Source organism: Bufo bufo, chromosome 2 (genome assembly GCF_905171765.1).
Source record: "Bufo bufo chromosome 2, aBufBuf1.1, whole genome shotgun sequence".
Classification (NCBI taxonomy): Eukaryota; Metazoa; Chordata; class Amphibia; order Anura; family Bufonidae; genus Bufo; species Bufo bufo.
The window spans coordinates 607933775-607958542 of NC_053390.1; the positions used below are offsets into that span (position 1 = coordinate 607933775).

At 44.0% G+C, this 24768-nt stretch overlaps 1 protein-coding gene across 1 annotated transcript in view; it reads right to left on the minus strand.

Moving 5' to 3' along the window:
- Nucleotides 1-322: 322 nt before the first annotated feature.
- The window catches only part of BBS7 (Bardet-Biedl syndrome 7), a 51378-nt gene continuing 26932 nt past the window's right edge, over nt 323-24768 (minus strand). The window contains exons 12-20 of the mRNA XM_040418403.1: nt 19094-19286; nt 18762-18836; nt 18618-18683; nt 15208-15347; nt 13377-13541; nt 13122-13231; nt 12753-12856; nt 7635-7758; nt 323-1520 (exon numbers count right to left, since the gene is read on the minus strand). Coding sequence (XP_040274337.1) covers nt 1387-1520; nt 7635-7758; nt 12753-12856; nt 13122-13231; nt 13377-13541; nt 15208-15347; nt 18618-18683; nt 18762-18836; nt 19094-19286 — 1111 coding nt within the window. The 3' untranslated portion in view covers nt 323-1386. The remainder of the gene's footprint in view (nt 1521-7634; nt 7759-12752; nt 12857-13121; nt 13232-13376; nt 13542-15207; nt 15348-18617; nt 18684-18761; nt 18837-19093; nt 19287-24768) is intronic.

The window sequence follows — 24768 nt, forward strand, 5'->3', positions numbered from 1 at the left end:
TCCCTATTGATTTCAATGGAGTATGTCTGTTAAAAAAACGTCCACGTGAATAGCCCTATAGACCTTGATCGGTTCTAAAAATGGCTGTGAGGCCAGCATTTATCTAGTGTATATGGCCAGCTTTAGCCAGTACAATATAATCCCACAGGCATCATTGTGGCTGCTTTCTGTTCACTTTGGGGGTCCCGTTCTGGAGATAGAAGCGATATGCCATAAATGTCCCAGATGGGCCAACCCTTTTAATGAAGCCTTTGTCTACTTCAAATGAAATGACATTTCACAAATAAATTAGACAACATCCAAAGAAGTTTAGGAGCTAGATAAAAGATATATTTTTTTTTAATTAAGCGCAATAAATAAAGCGGTGAAACACAAAAACAGCATTTAAGATAGTGCTCTGAATAACTACTGATGTAGGACTAATGTAACATGGTGCTTACAAATAACTGTGAAAATAAAAGTATCCTGCTCTGTAATACAGCAATTCTAAACAGACTCCAGCTTTATTTCATTGCATCCGCTGTGGGTCCATAGAACATTGTACTGTATGACAAGAACTCTGCTTCTGCCATGTGAAGGCTGTAAACTTAGAGGGGTTGTGGCAAGTTTTAATGTTATCACCTATCCACTGGTTAGGGTATACCAGACTGATTGGTGGGGCCCGACGGCTGGGACCTTCACTTCCAGAACAAGTTCCCTTCTCCTTGTACAAAGGCAGGTCAAGCATGTGCCTTGCTGTTCCATTGGGACTGCCGGAGATAGTTTAGGATTGTACTTGGCTATCTCCACCAGTCCCAAAGAAAATGAATGGAACAGCAGGGAACAAGCTCGACCTGCCACTCTATCAGGAGGGAAAACTGACCCCCCCCCCCCCCCCCCTGGAATTGATGGGTATCACAGCAGATTGACCCCCAGAATTGAGTTACTAATAACTTTCAAACTTGGAATAACTCCTTAAAGGGTCATAATTATGAAATCTGTCTTTGCTGTTCGGAGCAACCAATCATAACACAGCTTACATTTTTCAAAAGCACTATGAAAAATAAAAGCTGTGCTGCGATTGGTCGCTATGGGCAACAAAGACAATTTCATAAATCACCTCTAAATTGTCCCATGAATGGGGTACTAAGAAGAGCCCGACTTGTTACTGAAAGTCCCCGACAACCGTTCTTCTCATCATCTCTAACACATTGGTCCACTTGGGACTCTAAACCTTTGTAGTGTTAATTAGGCGCAAGTCAACAGCACATACAGAAAGGTCCTAACAAAATAGCTTGTAACTGCAGTCACTTCCAGGTGTAAAACTAACAGAACAATGACATCACAAGGTGTCTCTACAATAAATACTGTACATAATCAATATATATATATATATACACAAACTATTCACTGAGTATCAAAAAATGTCATCAGGGTGCTCTGGTCATAATTGTCCAATATCTCCAGCAAGAGAGGCACTTTGGATTTGACATTCGTGCCTTTAAATTTGAACTTGTCAATGAAGAGGTCTGTTATCATACCTACAAAAACAAAAAACTGTTAAATAAATGTATACCCCAGACCATCCTGTTTCATGTCATCTGTAACCATATGTATATGAATAAAGCCCTAAAGCTTCTTTACTCATGAGTTAACGAGTTGTGTGAAAAGCAGCCTTTTAGTAAAGTAAATCTGAATCAGAACATTAAAGAGCTCCCCAAAAAGGAGATTTTTTGTTGTTGTACATGATGTAAACAGTAAAGGTACTGTTCTCACTGGTCACTGTATTAGGGAGTTACCCACTCCCTTTTGGGCTTCAGCTGTGTCATGTGACCAGCACCGCGAGGGAGTGGAACTAAAGTGTTTACGCCACAAAAAGAAGTTGCAAATTATGACGTATGCTATTAATGTATGACTTTTCAATTGTGTCGTCAGCTTTTAAAAGTGCAGAGAAAAGTGGGTGGGGCTTAGTGGGAGCGAATGGGACCTCCCGAGGCCCACCGGATTTACGATCATGTATGCCAGGAACCAGAGTAAATAATAGTTCAGCCCAGCGCCAGCTCATAGCTGGCATAGATTCTGAAGTATAGCGCATGGACTGCCTGGAACTAGGGCTGGGTGATTTTGCAAAAAAATATTAAAAATATATCTCTCTTTTTTTTTAACCCTATGGATGATTTTTGATTTGAATCTTTATTTTCTAATTTTTGTTAATTAAATTGAAAAAAATACCAAGACACAATTCAATAAATTATTTTCTGTATATCATTTTTCTCTTTTTTGCCATAATCTCTACTTTATGGACAATTATAATCAATTAGAATCTTGACTACTAGCACTGTATATAGAGGGGTGCGCTGTATATTGGGAGTGTCCTGTATATATGGAGCGGTGCATTGTGAATGGTGCATCCAAGGTCTTTAAGGGAAGCAATTGCAAGGTGGGAGAGGCACAGAAGCAAGGGGGGTGGGGATCAAAGTACAGGGTTGGCAAAGACAAAGTAACTGTGGGGAAGGGGCTAGAGCAAGGCAGGGTGGTACAATGTAAATGACATGAGAAGGGGCACATAAGATGGCAAGGAGAAGTTTAGGAACAGTTTTTGGCAGACTAATTGACGCTGCAGCCTGCCTATACATAACACGGAGCAGGCTACAGCTTTCAGAGCTCCCCATAGCCTCGCTGCAGCAGACATAGGCATACCTCATTCACTGTGTCTGCTGCCATTCCTACAGACTGCAGGACGGATCCCGCCATTGCAAGTATAACTACTAGCTCCACCTCCTCCTCGCATGTGGCCATTTACTGCCGCACGTCATGCTACTGTGGAGGAGGAGAATAGAAGAGGTGGGACTGACAACTAGTAATTCAGCGCTGGCTCCCGCTGAGATCTGGAGCGCAGCGCAGCATGTGCGGGTTTTAGTCCCTGCAGCCTGCCCCAGGATTAATAGTGCGGGCAGCGGGGACTGAAACAGCTCTCCAGAAGAAAAAAAGCAAAAGAAAAATCATTGTGACAATATTCAACAAAAACAATATCTTCAGGCCTGTGGCTCTTAATAAATGTGGCGCATTCTATGCAGACGGCGTTTGTAAGGTTAGTCTTAGTATATCTCCCCCACTGTCTTTTGTGTGGTCAGCTTCTGTAGCTATGAGAGCCTCAATGTCAGTTTCATAGGAATCAGTAGAGACATTGGGGGAGATTTATTATAACCAGTGTTAAGGGAAACTGGCTAAGGCTACTTTCACACTTGCGTTGTTAATTCAGCTATTGAGATCCGGCAGAGGATCTCAATATGGGAATTAAACAGATCCATTTTGATTTTGCACATCAGGATGCATCTGTTCCGTTAGGATGTGGCTGTGTGAAATCAAAACGGGAAAAAAAAACGTCAATGGGTGATGGATCCGTTTTTTTCTGTTTTTATAACCGCACACAGCTTGCAGCGGTTTTGTATCCAATCACAAAACTGAATGGAAGACATCCTGAACGGATCGCTTTCCATTCAGAATGCATGGGGACTAAATGGATTTTTTTATTTTCCGGTATTGAGATCCTCTGCCAGATCTCAATACCGGAAAACAACAACATAAAAGTGTGAAAGTAGCAACCAATCAGATTCCACCTTTTATTTTTTTAGAGCGCCTTGGGAAAATGAAACAATCAATCGGATTGGTTGTTATGGGCAACTAAGCTAGTTTTTCTTTGCAACAGTTTTGATAAATTTCCTCCATTGACTTGTCTACATGTAAGACTCTAGCCCAGAAGGATTAATCCTAAAGATGGCCCAAGCATGGACACCAGATTTATCACTGTGGCTCAGGGTAGATGGTAAATCTGGTGCAGGAATGGACACTTTTCACTGACTCTATACCAACCATTGGTCGGCTTACTTTGAGACAGATTTTTACGCCAGAATTGTTAACAATTTTGGCACAAAATGGCACATTTTAGGTTCTGCCCCCTTTCTACCCACTTTACACTAAGCCCTGCCCCCTTGTTGAGCATGTCTGAAAAAAAGTATAGAAACCCTAGATGTGCCAAACTGCGGCAGTTTGCTCCACTTTTTGGCACGGACATGTTAGTAAATCTGGGTCACTGCGTCAGTTGGGGAGTCAGCATGTCGGTCACAGCTGAGGACCAGAAGGGCGCGGATAACTACAGCCACTGATAAAGAGATTTTGGAGGTTACAGACTCCCTTTAACAATTTACTACTTCATATGAAATTCACAAATTCACTTTCTACTTATGCAAAATCTGAAGATTAGGCTTTACTCTGACAAATGGTTTAGAATTAGTTGTATATGGATTGAATACATTTATACATGACATTATTTAAATTCTAGCACTGGTGTTGTAATTGGTAATCTCCATTTCTGTTAGATCTACATCCTTACTGACAAGGCCTACTGTAACCATCAGTAAGGATTGTGAAGGTGCAGCTGCTGATGAACTTCCTGAAGACGCATACTTGCCATGCAAATGAGCAGGGGACACATTTATGGATACGAGAGGTTTTACTCATAGATCACATCCTTACACAGATTGCTAAAAGTACTTGTGCCTTTTTTAGAATACAGCTACAAAGAACAAATGATGACAATTTAATGTGGTTTTGCTGCATTGTCCTCACAAGTGTATTTCCTGGTATGCCAATCATACCATGGTATACAAGTCTTCCTAATCTCCGCAAATAATAACACTATATAGCAGTGAATGATTTGCATGGAGTTGGTTTATAGTCATTTAATCCCCGATACCAGATTTTTGGTAGACAGTAGTGTCCGAACAAAGTTTAGGGTGTTTTTTTCTAGTATGAAGTTAGTGTTGTGCAGAGCAACGAGTGACTGCAGAGAGGAAATCAGAATGTTCTAATATTGAGCAGTAGTTATTTGCTGTACATATACTTGGAAACTTGCATTTGAGGGATAAAAAGAGCAATACAATGATTCCTATTTACACCATAAAAAATGACAAACTTAAAAACGTCCTAAAATTTGTATACTAGAACCGGTTCACCGATATGTTAGCTATATTTTGTACAGATGTATGTACAACCATTGTCCAAAGTGGCATGCGAGCCTTTCAATAGTGGGTCACTTGAATTACGCGGTTTAAAGGGGTTGCCGATCATTTTTTGAAAGTCTTAAAGTGGCACAAAAAACTAAAGTCATACTCACCAGTGGTCTCTGCTTCCTGGTCCCTCTAGACACACAGATAATGCCTGATCAGCCAACTACTGGCAGAGATGTGTCACTGCTGCCATTTCCTGCGTGTTGACAGGCACCAGGAAGCAGAGACCTGAGGAGGATTGGAATGGGGACAGTGGGGCACCATTAAAAAGTTTATCCAATTCTAAAAATGCCCCGGTCCCCTGCTATAGATCATACTTATACTTACCCCACTACACGGCACCCGCGTCACTCCGGATCCCTGCACAGCCGCCGCTGCATCTCCCCATCGTGCGGATCAAAACATCCAGCGATCGGAGGTGCAGCCTATAGCAGGCCACGACGGTGACTAGCCTCCCTAGCATCAGACTGCATCTCCGCGCAACAAGGAGATGCAGCAGCGGCCGTGCAGGGACTCCGAGTGATGTGGATGCCGGGGATTACATGGATTACTCAAGAAGAAAAGGGTATGATTGGATATGTAGTTCCTAGTGTTTGTGTCTTGTGCAAGGAGCAAAAGGTAAAAATAAAGTTTATGTACAATGCTTAAATGATGAAACAATGGCAAAATGAGTCTACAAAATATGCTACAGTGGCAGTTATGGTATAAAAGGAAAAAACACACTGAAGTATTGAGACAATGTTACTGGAAAACCCATTAAATGTTAGATGTTAGCCCTCATGAGAACTTTTCCTTTTATTTGGAGCTAGCATAGACAGCAACTCAAATATTAGGGGAAAACATCTTTGATTTGGAAATTGTTTAGCGCTCATTCACACGTCTGTATGTATTTTGCGGTCCGCAAAAAACGGATCCACAAAAAAATATGCAGCCGTGTCCTTCCATTTTTTTGTGGACCCATTGAAATTAATGGTTCCGCATACGGTCCGCAAAAAAAACCCGGAACGGACACGGAAAGAAAATATGCTCGTCTGCATAAGCCCTAACGCTAATCAGGGTCTAGAAAAGCTCAGCAGCTCATGTTATACACCAGGTTTCTGGTATTCAGTCATACACAGTGTTGCACCTTACATGAGTGAAAAGGCAGATGTTCGAATGAATCACTAGCGTTAGGCTTCCGTCAGGAGTATTCCCCAACTAACTTGAGCCACAGATAAAAAAAAAAAAAAAAACATTTTTTGTGACCTTCTGTATAGGAAAGTGCAGTAGACTACAGTGTATGCCAAAAGGACAATCTTTTGGCATAGGCTGGGAGCTTGGGGACCTAAGGACACATTTGGCACAAGCACTGGGAGCTTTTATGGCAAGTTGAACATGTAGCAGAAGCAATATGAGAACAGAGCCTTAGGCCCCTTTCACACGAGCGAGCTTTCCACGCGGGTGCAATGCGTGACGTGAACGCATAGCACCCGCACTGAATCCTGACCCATTCATTTCAATGGGTCTGTGTACATGAGCGTTGTTTTTCACGCATCAGTTCTGCATTGCGTGAAAAATCGCAGCATGTTCTATATTCTGCGTTTTTCACGCAGCCCTGGCCCCATAGAAGTGAATGGAGCTGCGTGAAAAACGCATTGCATCTGCAAGCAAGTCCGGGTGCGATGCGTTTTTCACGGATGGTTTCTAAGAGATGTTTTTTGTAAACCTTCAGTTTTTTATCACGCGCGTGAAAAACGCATCAAAACGCATTGCACCCACGTGGAAAAAACTGAACAACTGAACGCAATCGCAGACAAAACTGACTGAACTTGCTTGCAAAATAGTGCGAGTTTCACTGTACGCACCCTGAACGCATCCGGACCTAATCCGTGAAAGAGGCCTAAGTCTACCCTATTATTCGCCACCCCTGACGAAGGCACGCCGAAACGCGCGTTGGGGTAGCGCCACCCTGGGTCTCTTTGCACACGGTCCGCTTTAGGTGAGCTCTGGTCCTCTGCTACTCTCCTCAGGCTACTTGACCTTGTTGTTTATTTACACCTGGTCTTTTACTGGTTGGCTTGCAGCATATTTCCATCTTTATTTGTGTCTGCACACCATTTATTGCCATCGGGAGTGTATGTGTTGACCACAGTCTCACCTGGCACTCATTGGTCTTATTATCCTTGCATGGGTTGGGCATTGCACCCAGCATTTATTCCCATGCTTCATAGATATATTGCATTTTTTGATCAGTGTGCTCCCCTCCCGGGGTGGCGCTTTTCTTTTTCTGTCCTCCGCTCTTCTTTCATCATGTTTTACGGCATCACATTTATTTGCTTTGTCTATTTATGTCATTTTAATCATGCTTTAATAAAATGTATTATTCTTTTGGTACTATGAGCTCCTTTTCTCTGTGTTTCTGCTGTTCTACTCGGGAGCTTTTGCAGAGTCATACTCTTGGTGTGTCCTTTGTGGTTTATTGGGTGGGCACTGTCCTTCACCCGTCCCTGGGTCATCTTTTTTTGTTTTTCTACCCTATTATTATGCCAAGCTAATGATGGTACCCTAAAGTATGGGCTTCATAAAACATTAACAGGAAAAATTCACCATAAAGCCTTTCAAGATGTGCTGGCTGCTTCTTGTATTCCTCCTGGAGCTTGTCAGCCTCCTCCAGAATACTGCGATACTCTGGGATTAGAAAATCTGTGTTGCCTTCATGAACTTGAAGCTCCTTCCAGAAGAAAAGTAGAATTCACATTAATCATTAAACTCTACACCGATTTACAATCACAGCCCTAGAGTCTCCATAATTTATCACATGGCTGAAACATACCTGAAACCGCTAACATGTCTTTCGGAGGGCAGACAAATCTACATATACTCTGTACCTAAGATATGTTTAGCGCAAAATTTCTCTTGATTAAAAAACAAAATGGTGTTCAAGAGCGGACATCGTGAAATATGATAAGCATGTCCAAGACAAATCATATATCCAGATGGTATTTTTCAAATCATGCAGAAATGCAATGGTAGTAAAAAAAAATCTATGAAAAAGTTCATCATAACTGGACCACAATACTGTGAACGGAACAAAATGACTAACAGGATTGTCACACTGTGCAACAAGGTAATATGCCGTTTCCCAGCAACCTATCTAGCCTATATTCTGAGATACACGGGACACCCTACCTGCCAAGTTGTCTAGACTAAGGCCTCATGCACACGACCGTAGTTCTGGTCCGCATCCGAGCCGCAGTTTTTGCGGCTCGGGTGCGGACCCATTCACTTCAATGGGGCCGCAAAAGATGCGGACAGCACTCCGTGTGCTGTCCGCATTTGTTGCTCCGTTCCGTGGCCCCACAAAAAAAATATCATATGTCCTATTCTTGTCCGTTTTGCGGACAAGAATAGGCATTTCTACAATGGGCCGCCCGTTCCGTTCCGCAAATTGCGGAAGGCACACGGGCGGCTTCCGTTTTTTGCGGATCCGCGGTTTGCCGACGGCAAAAAACGGCACGGTCGTGTGCATGAGGCCTAAGGCCGTCTTTACAAATATTCCTTGGCAATCAAGTATGCAGAAAAAAAAATGCAGACACTCAGTTAATTAGTTTGTGCAGAAGCAGTAGGAGTAGCCAGGAGAAGCCAACAGAAGATAAACTATAAACCGATAGAAATACTCTAGATGGGTCAGAATCATGAATAGTGGGATCCATCCCAAAATTAAGGAGCTGTGTCTCCTAATAAATGTAGCAAGAAAAGGATTGAGTTCAAGGGAGGAAGATGAAGGCCCAATTGAAGATTGGAGACCTGGGAGAAGTCAGACCTTATAAGCCTATATTCCCATCAGAGGGGAGCGAACATTGTGAAATATTTTGGGGGTAAGTAAAAAAAACAACAACTTGCTGCTGGGGACTCTAAGACCCAGGCACAGAATGGAGACACCTCCTTTAGTGAGATTCCAGCATGAAACGGGATGGTGTATGATGGTGAATGGGAAAAAAATAACTGTGCAGGCTGCGGTGGGACAACTGCTGGACGGCCAGGTAAGGCCGTCCATGAAAATGGGCAAAGAAAAGCACTCTTAGTGCTGTGTGACATGACTTTTGTTAGGATGGCCTGTATACAAAGACGTCGGATTAGCCTCTCAGCAGGAAAACAGGTAGATAGACTGACCAGATGTCCTGGAAAGAGAGACATAAGTAGATACACAGATTGTGCCCAAACCGAATTCTCAGTGAGGAAATGGGAGCAGAAAGGAGCCTGGATAGCATCCTGGAACTAGGTGGTATCGATCAAGTACATTACTTAGCAAGACAAATACTCTGCAATGTCCTAGTGGTTCAGTCATAGAAAAGGAGAATATGGGATAAACCTGATAGCTAATGCGGAGTGCCCACAGGCAACTGGCATCCAGACAGAACCCGATTCTAGCCTGCTAGCTTACCACATTAGCCAAGAGAAAAACACCCACCGTTGTTAATGGCAAACATGGTAGACAGAGTGACTAGGATGGTATAGGAAACCACATATAATGGGCTATAGGACAGCAAAGCTGACATCAGAAACTATGCTTTACAATGGATGAGCTACTGTGCCAGCTACCTCACCTAATGAAGGAGAGTAGTGACCGGTGGATGCAGAATGGGTGTAGCCATGCCAATATAGCATCCGGCGATATCACAAGACCTCATCCATATAATGGAGAAAAGTGGCTGACTGGAGTGAGAGACAATTGCAAGGCAATGACAGAGACAGTGTCTAGTGGTAGTCCTATTACTGCATAAACATGAGGGAGGATACAGATTGATTATCCTAACATGGTCCAAATAGAATACCGTAAGTGGTGATCGGGAGGCTAATGACTAGGTCACACAACTGCCTAGTGCACATAGACACAGAGAATACTCATTAGCTGCAGCACCAGTGACTGCCCAGAGACTGCCTATGGAAGTGGGTAATGTCTGTCTGTCAGATGCAAATCAGATGGATATGGCCTCCATTAACTGCATGAATAGGTCCAATTGACAGTGGAAACAGCACTGAGCTGTGTAGACTCACCACGTACAAATAGCGATAGCACCAATTGCTCCTCCAATGAAGTAATCCAGCTGTGTGGTACATGAAAGGGCTGTGTAGGACTGACAAATACAGCATCTGGTGATAGAATTCAGCTTTACAAGGACAGAAAAGCAAGTGTCTGAAAAATGCCAGAGCTGCATAAACTGGCAGGCAGAGCATCCAGCAATAGCCCAATCCCACCAACTGGAAGGATAAATTCACCTGATTGGAAATGACAGATGCAGGTAGTCCCAATAATCTACCTATTGTAGGGAGCAGAACGACCATCTGGGACATGACAGAACTGCACAATCTGTCAAACACTGCATCTAGCAATAGTGGTATTATTTAACTAAGGCTACTTTCACACTAATCCGGCAGGGCTCAGCAAAAACGCTTCTGTTACTGATAATACAACCGTCTGCATCTGTTATGAACGGATCCGATTGTATTATCTTTAACATAGCCCAGACGGATCTGTCATGAACTCAATAGAAAGTCAATGGGGGACAGATGCGTTTTCTATTTTGTCAGATTGTGTCGGAGTTAAACGGATCCGTCTCCATTGACTTGCATTACGGGTCATGACGGATCCGCCTTACTCCGCATCCCATGACGGAAAGAAAACCGCAGCTTGCTGCGACTTGCTCTCCGGTATGGGAACGCAACCAGACGGAACGGAATGCATTTTGGAGCATTCTGTTCTGTTCAGTTGCGTTGTGTCCCCATTGACAATGAACGGGGACAAAATGGAAGCGTTTTTTCTCCGGTATTGAGACCCTATGACGGATCTCAATACTGGAAAATAGAAACGCTAGTGTGAAAGTAGTCTTACTGAAAGTGGCACAACAGCTGGTGAAAAGCAAGAATGCGGTAGGCCAGAAAAAGAATTTGATGCTAGTGCGGACAATCCATCCTCAAAGAGAGTAATGTAGCTGTCTGGTGCATGTCAGTACCATACAGAGTTGTTAAATATAGCAAGCAGTGATAGAGCTATTTTTCTGCCCTGAAAATGCAGTAATGCGGTTGTCTGGAGCATCTCAGAATGGGATAAAGTCAGTACCTCAACTTCAAGAGAGGGATGAGGCTGTCCACTATATATCAGAACTGCTGAGTATTTCCAAGTACATCAGCAAGCAAAAATGTAATTACTTCACCTATTACAGGGAAATACTGATGACTGGCCCATGACTGAACTGTGCAGTATGTGACTGTGATGCCCGACAGAACAGAGCAGGCATGACGTCAGAAATTGTGGTAAAAATATAATTATTCCACGCAGATAAGGGAGTAATGGGGTTTGCCAGAGCCCAACAGAGCTGAATAGATCCAACAGGTATGGCAGCCATCAGTAGCTGAGATACTCTACCTAAAGGGGGTAATGCGGATGTCCGGTGCATGTGAATCTGCATACGGCTGTCAGATGCAGAATGTATGCAGAAATAGAGTGGGTTTGACAAACATGGTGAGAGGGGATAATGCAGTTTTCTGGTGCACCGTCAAAGTAGGCATTGCTTGTCGGATGCAGCATCTAGTGACAACACAAGTTCTCCGCCACTGAAGGACGAAATGTACTGATAAGGCTTGCTAGAGACAGAACCCCGCGAAGTCACGAATACTTCACCTGTCACAGGGGAATGCGATTGCCCGATGCACCTCAGAAGTATGTAGGTCTGCCACCTAAATCATCTATATCTGATGTCTGGTGCACAGCCATACTGGATAGGCTGGACAGATATGGTACCTAGAAATAGCCCAACTACTCTGCCCATTGAGGGGGGTAATGTGAATGACTGGTTTATGTAAGAAGACTGTCTAGGCTTTTATATAAACTAACTAGGGAAGTACAACTTCAGTTAAGAAAAAGGGGGTATTGTGGGTGCAAGTCAAAACAGCACTGTCATACTGAAAGGGGGTGCCAACTAGGGCAGATTCTACCCAGTCTGCTGCGGATGTGGTCCACCAGGCAAGATAGAAGAGCATGCGCAGGAGCTGCTGCATATGGAGGCCAGGATGCATCACTGGGGAAATAGGGCGGAGAGGAGGAGGAGGAGGAGGAGGAGGAGGTGGAGGAGGAGGAGGAGGAGGAGGAGGAGGAGGAGGACAGGTCCTGCAGCCGTGAGGCTGGGGCTCGCGTGAATAAAGGGCCTGGCTAGAAGTGTCTGCTGCCCGGACCAGAGCGGCAGGGACTAGAGCCTGGGATTGGAGGTCAGAAGGTATCATGGAAAGGCCTGGAAATGGGCTGAGGGCGTGGAGCAAGGTGCAAGAAGCTGAAGAAAGCAGTGGCCGTACCGCAAATGCTGGTTGCAACCTCCACAGGTCTGCCTCCTATAGCTCAATGTCTGCAGAAAGGAAATAGCCAATGGAAAGAGTTAACACTTATTCTTCACTAAGTGTTTCCTGTTGGCAGCAGTATCTATACATAAGGTCCCCCAATGACACAAACCAGAAAAATGAGCTAGGATTGGTATTACAATTACAAGTACCCGTTCTTCGTATGCTTGCTATACAAGAGGAAAAAACTATGATTAAGATATAAATAGGAGAATAAATAAATATTTGGGCACAAAATAACATAAGATCATTTCTTCTATCTCAATATTATCCTTACTGGCAGGTGAGCATACCATGTAGGTACACTGATCAGACGTTCTCTACATACTGTACCTTCAGTGCATCAATTAAATGAACTTTCTTAGCCAATAGCAGCTGGTACTCTAACTTTGGATGGATCATTCTCAGGGTATGACCAACAGATTCTTCACTTATATCTATTTAGGAAAAAAATATATTATTTTAATTACAGCCTAAATAATAGTATATGGATCTTCTTATTCATTATATATGTTAATACATGTATATAAAGGTGACATCATTTCACACTTCTGCAGATGGTTCTTTACATGATGAAATGCCTACAAAATATTCACTGGAACAGTATACACCAGGTACCTCAATCTACATACACAGATAAATCAGGCATCAGAATAATGGATAGACATCAAAAACAGAATACAAATCTGGGAAGCAAATTACCATATGATATATTGAGATTGATTTTTCTTTTAGTGGCTTCTTTAGATAAAACATCTTTTAGAATTGAAATTGTGGAGATATTGTCCGATTTAAAAACTCCTTCCCCTTTTCTGAAAAATAATTAAGACAATGATGTTACTGAGCAGAAATATATATATCAGAATCTCACAATGTAATCAACTAAATATGTAGAAGCCCTGCGTGCTTACAAAGGAAAATGCAGAGATTGTGAGCTCTGCTACAGGCAATAGTTACCTGTATGAACATTCAAGCTGTGTATCCAGAAAGGTATTCTGGAAGTAGAAAATAATGTCTTCCCCAACTGGTGGCTTCTCCGGGACCTCGGGCAGACAGAACACCATCCATGAATGGATCTCTGGAAAGCTGAACTGGCCTGTCAGGCTCAATATATTCATAGGCCTGCAAAAAATCCAGCTTGATTAATAAAATGCATTATTGAAATCATTCAACCAAATATTAGTCCCTTTGATAATATTGGGGCAATGACATCTTTCTTGCAGGATGCAGCTGTGCGGCAGTACAGCGTGCTGCACTTAGTAGATGCTGGATCTGCCTGCCTGATGTAATGATATGAGCAAGGCAAATAGAAGTTAAAGGGGATAGGTCATCGGTATCAGATTGGCGGGGGTCCAACACCCAGCACCCTTGACGATCAGTTGTTTGACGAGGAGACAGCGCTCCATGAGAGCGCCACTTCCTGGTCTTTAGACTATGCGTCATCTCATGTGGCGCGGTGGCGTAGTGTAATCACAAGCACTCACTCTATTCAAGTGAATGCACTTGTCATTACACTGCTCTTCTGAGAGCGAGTGTATTGTAATGAAGAGAAAGCAGTGCTTGCATGGAGCGCCACCTCCTCTTCAAACAGATGATCGGCGAGGGTGCCGAGTGTCGGACCTCTGCCAATCTGAAATTGATGACCTATCCTGACAATATGTCATCCAATATAAATCACTGTACAACCCCTTTAACCAGCATGGTGCCCTACATGTAATGGTGTGACTGGCACCTTATATAAGCCTTGGCTGTGTGCATTCAGAATACAAAACATCCACCTCTTTCTGTAGTTTTGCCGTAGTATTAATGCCTTCTTTTAGTGAAGATTGTCCGAATAAGGCTAGTGTCAACTAGAGCTAAAATCTTCAGGCATAGGAGCAGCATGCCGGATACAACCTGACCCCGCTGACCATAATGAGACTCGGCAGGGATCCAGCCTATTTTCCAGCATCACTGCCAGAATTCAGCCGGACAAAAGCCGCTGATTGCAGCAGAATTTGTCCGGCTGAATCCCAGCACTAATGCCAGAAACAGGCTGGATACCCGCCGAGTCTCATTGCAGTCAATGGGGCCTGGCGGTGCGCCAGCCTTTATCAGCTGAACCAGACACAATGTCTTCCAACAGGCTGTTCCTCTGCCGAAACAACCTTCTGGAAGAATTTACCGCTTATGTGAAGCTAGCCTAAAACAAAGCAAATAAGCATTCAAAGTACTAATGGATAGAATACTGTATACACATTTCTTTTCATACTATGTTTTAACAGCTGCAGGCACAGGGCATTTTGGGTCTTCAGGACCAGACACAGTGTAGCTATTTTCAGTATGAGTAAGTAACGACAGCTATAACTTATTTGTACAGCTATGAACGTGATTTTCTTTCTGACCAAAGCAGTTATTTTTGTATAATTTTTTTGGGGGGGGTTTTGAGGAGGGGGTTGTGGAGGGTTAGACTTATAGTGTGCAAAAGCAGGAGTTTGGTGGCGGTCTTTTTTATTAGGATATCAATCTCAGGAAAGAAGAAACGGACTTCCTGTACATACATAAGACGACGTGTCATTTGGAGAGTCAGAGTGTCACATGATGCTGCTAAAGACCAGAAAGTAACAGATAACTTGCCTACAATTTACATCACATACCTTTCTAATGGGGAAGAGAATAAACATTTTTTGTGAGAGTGCCTTCTTAAAATCTTACCGTTATGGATTTGGGGTTCAAAGAATACTATGTACGATATAGTTTTTATATAAAATAAGTTTGATATCACTTTTCATTATAATGGAGAGAGTACCTGTTTTGATCAAAGACATGGCTCCTCTGATGGAGAGACAGAGGTTTGATCTGGTATTGGCGAACTTGGCATGTTTTAGGCTGAATTCTAGGAGTTACATAGGCTTGTAATGTTCCATACTGGCCTTCAATGGAGCGAATCTGTACAAATACAGAAAGGCTAAGTAAGACAGGTTTGTCGAATAATGGTAATTCAATTCAATCTTGCATATCGTTTGTATTAAAGGGGTATTCCCATCACATACAATGGGGGCATATCGCTAGGATATGCTCACATACAATGGGGGCATATCGCTAGGATATGCCCCCATTGTCTGATAGGTGCAGGCCCCACTGTCTGGATCCCACACCAACACCGAGAACGGAGCGAGGAAATTAATGGAGGGCGCACTGCGCATGTGCAGCCGCCCTAGATTTATTTCAATGGGGCCGCCAAAAATAGCCGAGCGCTGGCTCAGCTATTTCCAAACTTATATCTTGATAATGAAATCCACATCCATGTTTTCCAAGTCCCTCACAGTCCCAACATGCAATGCTCCAATTAAGGACGATATAAAAAGGACTTTTTGCCATCACTGTTCACACCACTGAGGAAGGGGCTCTTTTACCCCGAAACGCGTATGGTATTGACAGTGAGGGACCACCAAGAAAGAATCGCTTGTAACTTCATGTCTTTAATTGGACTAGAAGCTACTACGGAGCAAATCACCTGCACTTAAGGAGATTTGAAATCCCCGCCTGAATATCTAAATCACATGACCGCCTAGTGCACCACGTGGGACGCCACATAGGTCCTGGCAGGTCAAAGCGGTGGAACAGAGCTGTACCGCTACAACAAACACTCAAGAGCCTGGGAAATCATACCTGCAGGTCCTTGCAGCTCACAGCAGAGAATTACATCAAAAGCTCCAGGTGCACAAGCGAACATACTACAATAGAAGACGCAGGAGTGGTAGAGTACCCTGTTACATGAGTATTGCTTGAGCACTGTTGTATGAGGACCATTACGTATATATGACTCATGTTGTATGAGGACCATTGCGTATATTACAATATATGACTCTCATGTTATAGCCCATTGTGACATACAATTGTATGAGACTCCATTTCTCCGGGTCACAGACTTTGGGATACTCCACAAAAAGTGATATACATTTGCATGAGATTTTCCTCCTCCTTGACCACAGATTTTGGGATAACTTAGAGGTTACGTTGATACAGCCTCCTTCTTGCAGAATTGACTCAGCGCTATTTAAATTCTTTTAAATTTTGTTTTTACATATTGCTGTTTTTAAAGTATATTGTTTTTATGCAACATGTTGTATACATTATATGTGTGATATATATAAAGTTTTCTGTGATATAACCAACCTGGCTATATGTTTGCCTGATATTTGAGTGACGCCCAATCTATTTCTCTATTTCCATCTGCTCCATATAAATGAATGGGAGCAGGGGCCGCGCGTGCGCAGATCGCTCCCATTCACTTGTATAGGAGCAGTGGGGAGCAGCGCTTGGTGGTGGACAGACCCTGGGAAACCCGGGGTCCTCCAGCCACAGTTCTCCTCGCTCCATTCTCCTTGTAGGTGCGGGTTCCAGAGGTGGGACCTGCACCTATCAGAGAATGGGGGCATATCCTAGCGATATGCCCCCATTGTATGGGATGGGAATACCCCTTTAAAGCCCAACTTAGAACATATAAATGCTTATGAAACTTCCTATTCTTTTAGTGTATACAAAAGTAGCAGTTGTTTGTGCTCTACAGCAGATCTTCCCACTGTAACTAAGGACAGCAAATGGCAACCTCAGTCACTCATTTTAGAGGCTATCAGGGTAAGGGCTCATGCACACGACCGTATGTATTGTGCGGTCCACAAAACACGGATCCACAAAAAATACGGATGACGTCCGTGTGCATTCCGGATTTTCGGGAATGTAACAGCTGGCCCCTAATAGAACAGTCCTATACTTGTCCTATTTTTATGCGGACCGGACATACGGAAACTGAATGCACACAGAGTCACTTCTGTGTCACCGCCAGTTCTGTGAGAACGTTTGACAGACGTTCTTCTCTACCTGTTGTATGACGTTCTTTGTTTTGTTTCACTTTGTCATCTCCTTTCCTTCTGCCAGGTGTCACTTATTTAGACTAATCGTCTTCCTTTATATTCCCTCCCATACTGCCTCACTTTGCGGTTTATACTACTTCCTGGATGAAGTGTTCACTGCTGGAGGCTGCTGCTTGCTCAGATAAGTCTTTTCCTTTATTGTGTTTCCTTGCTGGCTTGATTCTAGGTGACCCTGACTCCGTCGGTATTAAGTGCAGGGAGCCGGTGGTCGTGTCCCCTCACTATTATAGGGTTTTCAGGTGTCACACAGTCTTAGGTATGTGGGCATGCAATCGTCTACCATTGAGACCCTTGCATTTGCATAGCAGTCAGGGAGAGCTCTTAGGGTTTTAAAGGGCTCACCTATATGCTCCTTAGTTTGGGATCAAGCCAGTCGGTCGTTTATTTATAAGTTCCAGCTATCAGCAAATTCATCCGGGACATTATAAACTGCCAAGTGAGGCAGTATGGGAGGGAATATAAAGGGAGACGATTAGTCTAAATAAGTGACACCTGGCAGAAGGAAAGGAGATGACAAAGTGAAACCAAAACAAAGAATGTCATACAAAAGGTAGAGAAGAACATCTGTCAGACCTTCTCACAGAACTGGCAGTGACATTCTTTTTTTTGCGGACCCATTAAAATGAATGGTTCAACACACTGTCGGCAAAAAAAACAGGACACAGAAAGAAAATACGTTTGTGTGCATGAGCCCTAATTCTTCTATGATGTCTCGCGCACCCTACTCTCAAGCAAGTCTTGGGATGCTGTTCTCATAGTTACACCCCACTGCCTTGTACTTGAACAGATGAAGTATTAGTATATGGGAGGATGAAGGCATGTATGATGGCCTTCATTTTAATTACAGCACTTACAATGAGTTAACATTCTTAATCTTCTATTAATGGAGTATTTAGAAGAAAGAAAACTGGGGAGATTTATCATCACCTTTGCGCCTGAAAGTGGAGTTAAAAAGTCGCAGGTGCGACTTGTAAAAAAATTGTCGCATCTCCCCCTTTTTCCAAACACCCCAACAAATTTATCTTCATTTATGCCAGTTTTCCGACATAGATGTAGCCAGAAATCTATGGCATCTCTGAGCTGCTCAGATTTCTTGTTAGGCACACAGACTGCAAGAGGATGCACCTAATGTATGACAAGGTGTGCTCCTCGTCATAAATTAGGCGCATCCTCCAGCAGCAGATCCTTTCTGTGCCAGTCTTGATAAATCTCCACCAATGTGTTTAAATAAGTATCCCCCATTAACAAAGAATGGTTATGCCAGTTTTATCTTAGAAATTACCTTCAGTTCTAGGCGGGTGGTGTTTGCCTGACAGCGATAGGTAGCGAGGAGGAAATTTCCATTTGGCTGTACAACAAAGTTTCATATGTTAAAACACAAGTAAGAAAAAAAATCTAATCCTCATATCTGTCAGTGTGCCCTCACCTCGGTGTCGCAGCCACTAAAACTCACAACAGCTGAATTCTTGTCGACATCGAGCAGGTCCACAGGGACATCACTCTGCAAATATTAAGACCATCAGTGTTGTAGAAATCAATATCGGCTCAACTACGTACACAGCTAAAACTCGGACCTTCATATCACATTCAGAATGAAACCTAAAATCAGGATTTACATTATTTTCTCCTGCTGATGTATTGGAAATAATATATGGTTAAACCACCGTGAACGATCTGTTTATTTAATGTGTCACCATTGTAGGTACCATTATCCTTTGGTGAGAGAAAAACTAAGAATTTACAATGCAAACTACAAACCTGAATCAGCACATTGTCAATAGCCATCTGAACCTCTAGGATAAGGCTGTAGCTGGCGTCATCCTTATTCAGTGTGAACTTGTCATTGATACTAAATACAGGGACGGCAGAGACTGCTGTGGTAGACTGGGAGGAGTGCTGGTATCGCTCCCGCTCCTGAACAACTTTGAACTGAAGCTGCTCCAATTCAGCCCTGAATATAAACATACACAAGGGTTAAGGTGGCCATACACTTGAAAGTTGACCAAAGAAAACATTTTAGCCAATCAATATCGTTTGAAAAGAAGTTGCCTGTGTTTAAGGGTCCATTCACACATCCGTGTGTGTTTTGAGGATCCACAAAACACAGACACCGGCAATGTGCGTTCCGCATTTTCCGCACATCGCCGGCACTAATAGAATATGCCTATTCTTGTCTGCAATTGCGGACAAGAATAGAGCATGTTCTATTTTTTTCAGGAATGGAAATGCGGCCCGGAAGTGCGGGTCCGCATTTCCGGATCGGGCCACACATCGTGCGGTCCCATAGAAATGAATGGGTCCGCAATTCCGTTCCGCAAAATGCGGAGCGGAATTGCGGATGTGTGAATGGAGCCTAACAGTTTTGTCCGATACTCGGATCAGGCTACTTTCACACTCGTGTTTTGTGTGGATCAGTCATGGATGGATACTTTCAGATAATACGGATCCGTTTGTATTATCTGTAACATAGCTAAGACGGATCCGTCTTGAACACCATTGAAAGTCAATGGAGGACGGATCCGTTTTCTATTGTGCCAGATTGTGTCAGAGAAAACGGATCCGTCCCCATTGACTTACATTGTGTGGCAGGACGGATCCGTTTGGCTCAGTTTCATCAGACGCAGTGTTTTAATGTCCGTCTCCAAAGAGGAATGGAGACTGAACTGATGCAAACTGATGTATTCTGAGCGGATCCTTTTCCATTCAGAAGGCATTAGAATGCAAACTGATCCATTTTGGACCGCTTCTGAGAGCCCTGAACGAAACGGCAGTGTGAAAGTAGACTAAAAGATCTTTTATTTAAAGCAAGATTCGTGAATGAAAAATCTTTTAAAAGAACACTGCCAGAAAGATCTTTTGTCTATCAGCCGGTTTCATTGAACATGTATGGGCAGATTGAACAGCTGTAATGGCCAATATGGACTACAAGGTGTATGGCCGTGTCTGCGAAAGGAACGTTCACCAGATGTTTGTTTGTTCAACCATCAACCAACTTCTATCTAATGTGTATGGCCACTAACAGAATCTGTATTCGGGTAGTACGTTACTAAACTATACTACCGTATGTTACATTATGAACATTCGTGAAAGATGATGAATGTTTGCAAAGGTAGCTGAGAAGTTATGATCGTAAGCTCTTATGGTCAATGCTCTCACCGACTGTTTATAGGTACTACTTTTTCCGCTTGTGTGATTTTTTGTGTAATTCTGGGTTTAAAAGCACATAGGGGAATTTATAATTTAAACTGCTCCAGTTTTCTTCCATAAAAAGTTGTAGATTTTGACATTCCATTTCTGTGAAAGAATTTTTTTTTTAAACTTTTTGTGTGATCTTTGTCACTTTTGAAAAGTCAGTGAAAAATTGTGCGTGGTTAGATTTTAATTCCGTAAATACCAGATTTTTCAACTTTGACATAAAAAAAACAAAAAAAAAAACACACACACACACACAACACAATTATACTCCGGTACAGAGGTGCTGTAAACCAAATTTAACACGTGACCTTTGATAAATTGAGTGCAAATTACGTCAATGCAGAAAGAAGCAGAATGCATGATAAATCCCTCCTATAATGCATTGCCACGGAAGATAATGTTGATATGATATTACACTTAAAGGGGTTGTCCCATACAGACAACATATCCCCTATCCACAGGATATGGGATAAGTGTCTGATTGGCAAGGGTTTAACTGCTGGGACTAGGGCTGAAACGATTACTCTATTGAATCGAGTAAATCGACACACAAAACTCCTCGATGCAAATTTTTTGCATCGAGGATTCATTTGTGTCATGTGACCACGGAGCGGGAGTGAAGCGATTGCTATTACTCACCGCTCTGTGGTCACCCGCTTCTCCCAGACAGTATAATAACTGCGCCGCTCTCAGCGTCTCACTCCAGTGGTCATATGACCCGCCTCACATCCCCATCATTTGTGCCACACCCTCCTCAGGCAAATCTGCAGCCAGCTCTGCCTGGGGTCCTGGCGCTCTGGATTGTGAATGGTTACCGGCAGCTCCGCTTGACAACCGCAACCTGAGAGAAAAGAGACGCAGCGACAGGGTGGTGCGGCCCGTGCACTGGAGGCTTATACTGGGAGGGACGCGGTCCACACCAGAGCCCACTGTTGACTGGCACAGCTGGCTAGATGGGTTCACGGAGACAACAAAGCCGGCCGGGATTCTGGGACACCGGACCAGGGACTGGAAACCAGGTACCAGCCATAGAGGGAGGCTGTGTCCTCCTCCCTGCACATTGCTGGAGGACCGGGTCTGACATGTTGATGGCTCCTCGGAGCCTCCTGATTAAAGGGGGGCTCCGGCCTGAACGACCTTCTGACATAGATGTGTGCGGGGTCACAGTGTGACAACCTGACTTACAGAATGAATGGAGCTTATGGTGTGGCTCCAGGCCATCGCTGCATGATCGTTCTCCTGGAGTTCCCCTTTAAACCTGTTTGGCTCTGTCTATAGGTTACCTGAAACCACAGCCCATGCAGAGGCCACTCATCCCTATAGAGATATGCCAGGAATGGTGTCAGCATTCCCTGAGCAGTACCAAAGGGCGTAGGATGCTTTCTAGATACTCTCCATTCTGGAGATCTGTCCGCAGACTTCTCTGACCTGATGTGAGGTGGATGCTGGACGTGTCCGATCATGATTTCATCTGATGAGAGTTTTAGTTGGTAGCACTGAGGGGGCAGCTGGTGGCACTGGAGTGGCAGCTGATGGCACTGGTGGGGGGGCAGCGGAGCTGATGGCACTGGGGGGGGCAGCGGAGCTGATGGCACTGGAGGAGGACGAAGGGTGTTGGGGACTGATGGCAGGGGGTCGGATTAGTTTTTATAAAGGAAAACAGTCTATTAATTCATGTTTTCTTATTAGATTACTCGATTAATCGTAAAAATAATCCGTACTCGATTATTAAAATAATGGTTTACTGCAGCCCTAGCTGGGACTCCCGCTAACCACGACACTGGGGACCCATGCTACCCAGTTTGAATGGAGCGTCAGTCATGCAGGCACGCTGTCACTGTATTCAGCACTGGGGGGCTGCTGGAGATAGCTGAACACATGTACTCTTATCTTCAGCAGTCCCATAGAGTTGAATTCAAAAGGAAAACACTGGCCTCTGTTCTTGTGATCGGCAGAGGTCCTAGTGGTTGAAACCCTGGTGATCAGATACTTAAATTATCTTAACAGGACAACAACTTTAAAGTGGATATATCACCAGAATACGCTGCCCAGTTTAAGCATGCCCACTGAGCTGTTATCCAAAATGACCCCATAGTGACCGAAGCATCAGAGCACTTAGACGGTGGACAGAGGGAACCCCCTCCCCTTGTTTGAGGATCTTAGGGCGTCTGTACTGGACCAACTTCCCTGAAAGAACTGGTCCTTTAAATGGGCTCCCCAACCCCGGCTGCTTGCGTCCGTGGTTATCTTGAGAGGTATCATATTCCAGGAGACCCCTTTTGACAGGTTTTCTGCTACCAACCACCAGGAGAGGGAGTCTACTGCTCTGTCTGAGAGAGCTATCCCGGAGTTTAGAGATCGGTGATCCTTGTCCCAGGTAGAGAGGACCTCTCCCTGGGAGTATTCTTAAATGGAATTGGGCCCAAGGTACTGTCGCGATGCACAAGGTCATTAGGCCCAGAATCTGCATGGCCTCTGTCAGGGTCCGCTTTTCTTTCAATCTGAAGGTGTTTATTCTTTCTCTTATGTTGATCTGTTTGTCGTGAGGAAGGAAAGAATGTTGAACTACCGAGTCTAATCGAGTTCCCAGGAACTTTTTCTTTGTTGCGGGTTGTAAATACGATTTTTCGTGGTTTATCTTCCATCCCAGTTCTGTGAGCAAAGACAGAGTCTTTCTCTTGTGATTCTCTAACTCCTGTTCCGAATCTGCTACAAGAAGAAAGTCGTCTAGATATGGTATTATAGTCACCCGCCTCTGTCTTAGGGCTCTTTCACACTTGCGTTGTCCGGATCCGGCATGTACTCCACTTGCCGGAATTACACTCCGGATCCGGAAAAACGCAAGTGTACTGAAAGCATTTGAAGACGGAACCGTCTTCAAAATGCTTTCAGTGTTACTATGGCACCCAGGACGCTATTAAAGTCCTGGCTGCCATAGTAGGAGCGGGGAGCGGGGGAGCGGTATACTTACAGTCCGTGCGGCTCCCGGCGCGCTCCAGAATGACGTCAGAGCGCCCCATGCGCATGGATGACGTGTCCAATGCGATTACATGATCCATGCGCTTGGGGCGCCCTGACGTCACTCTGGAGCGACCCAGGAGTCGCACGGACGGTAAGTATGCTGCTCCCCCGCTCCCCGCTACACTTTACCATGACTGCCAGGACTTTAGCGTCCCGGCAGCCATGGTAACCATTCAGAAAAAGCTAAATGTCGGCTCCGGCAATGCGCCGAAACGACTTTTAGCTTAAGGCCGGATCCGGATCAATGCCTTTCAATGGGCATTAATTCCGGATCCGGCATTGCGGCAAGTGTTCCGGATTTTTGGCCGGAGCAAAAAGCGCAGCATGCTGCGGTATTTTCTCCGGCCAAAAAATGTTCCGTTCCGGAACTGAAGACATCCTGAACGGATTTCACTCTATTCAGAATGCATGGGGATAATCCTGATCAGGATTCTTCCGGCATAGAGCCCCGACGACGAAACTCTATGCCGGAAGATAAGAACGCAGGTGTGAAAGAGCCCTTAGATAGGCCACTATCTCTGTTACTACCTTTGTGAAGATACGGGGGCTGACGACATCCCAAACGGAAGGCACTGAAACTGATAATGCATCTTCCCTCCTTTCTTGATCGCAAATCTCAAGTACTGCTGAAACTGATGGTGAATGGGGATGTGGTAATAGGCATCCGTTAGATCCAGGGTGCACAGAAAGGCCCCTGGATTTATCAGTTGAATCGTAGATCTTATTGACTCTATCTTGAAATGATAATGTGTTATCCCTCTGTTTAGGAATTTTAGGTTGATGATGGTCCTTATTGAGCCGTCTGGTTTTGTTATGAAAAATAGTTTTGAATAATGACCCTAGAATTCCTCTGTAGGAAGGACCTGCACTATTGCCCCCAATTTCAATAGCTTTTGGACATCCGTGTAAAGTTGATCCTGAAGCGAAACTGACTGAAAATCTGTAGTCTGAAACTGCTGCGGTGGAGGGAAGCGAAACTCTATTCTGAACCCCTTCTGGATGGAATCCAGAATATACTGATTCTTGGTTATCTGGATCCATTTTTCCCAAAAGAATTGAAGTCTGCCCCCTACTGGCCTGGCGTCATTGTCTTTCTGTTTTGGAATTGGGGTTAAAGAGAAACCCTCTGCCTTTTCCCCCTTTCGGGTAGCGCCATCTTCCCGTTTTTCCTTTACTCTTAGAAGTGTTTTGGAGACTGCTGACCGGTTTACGAAAGG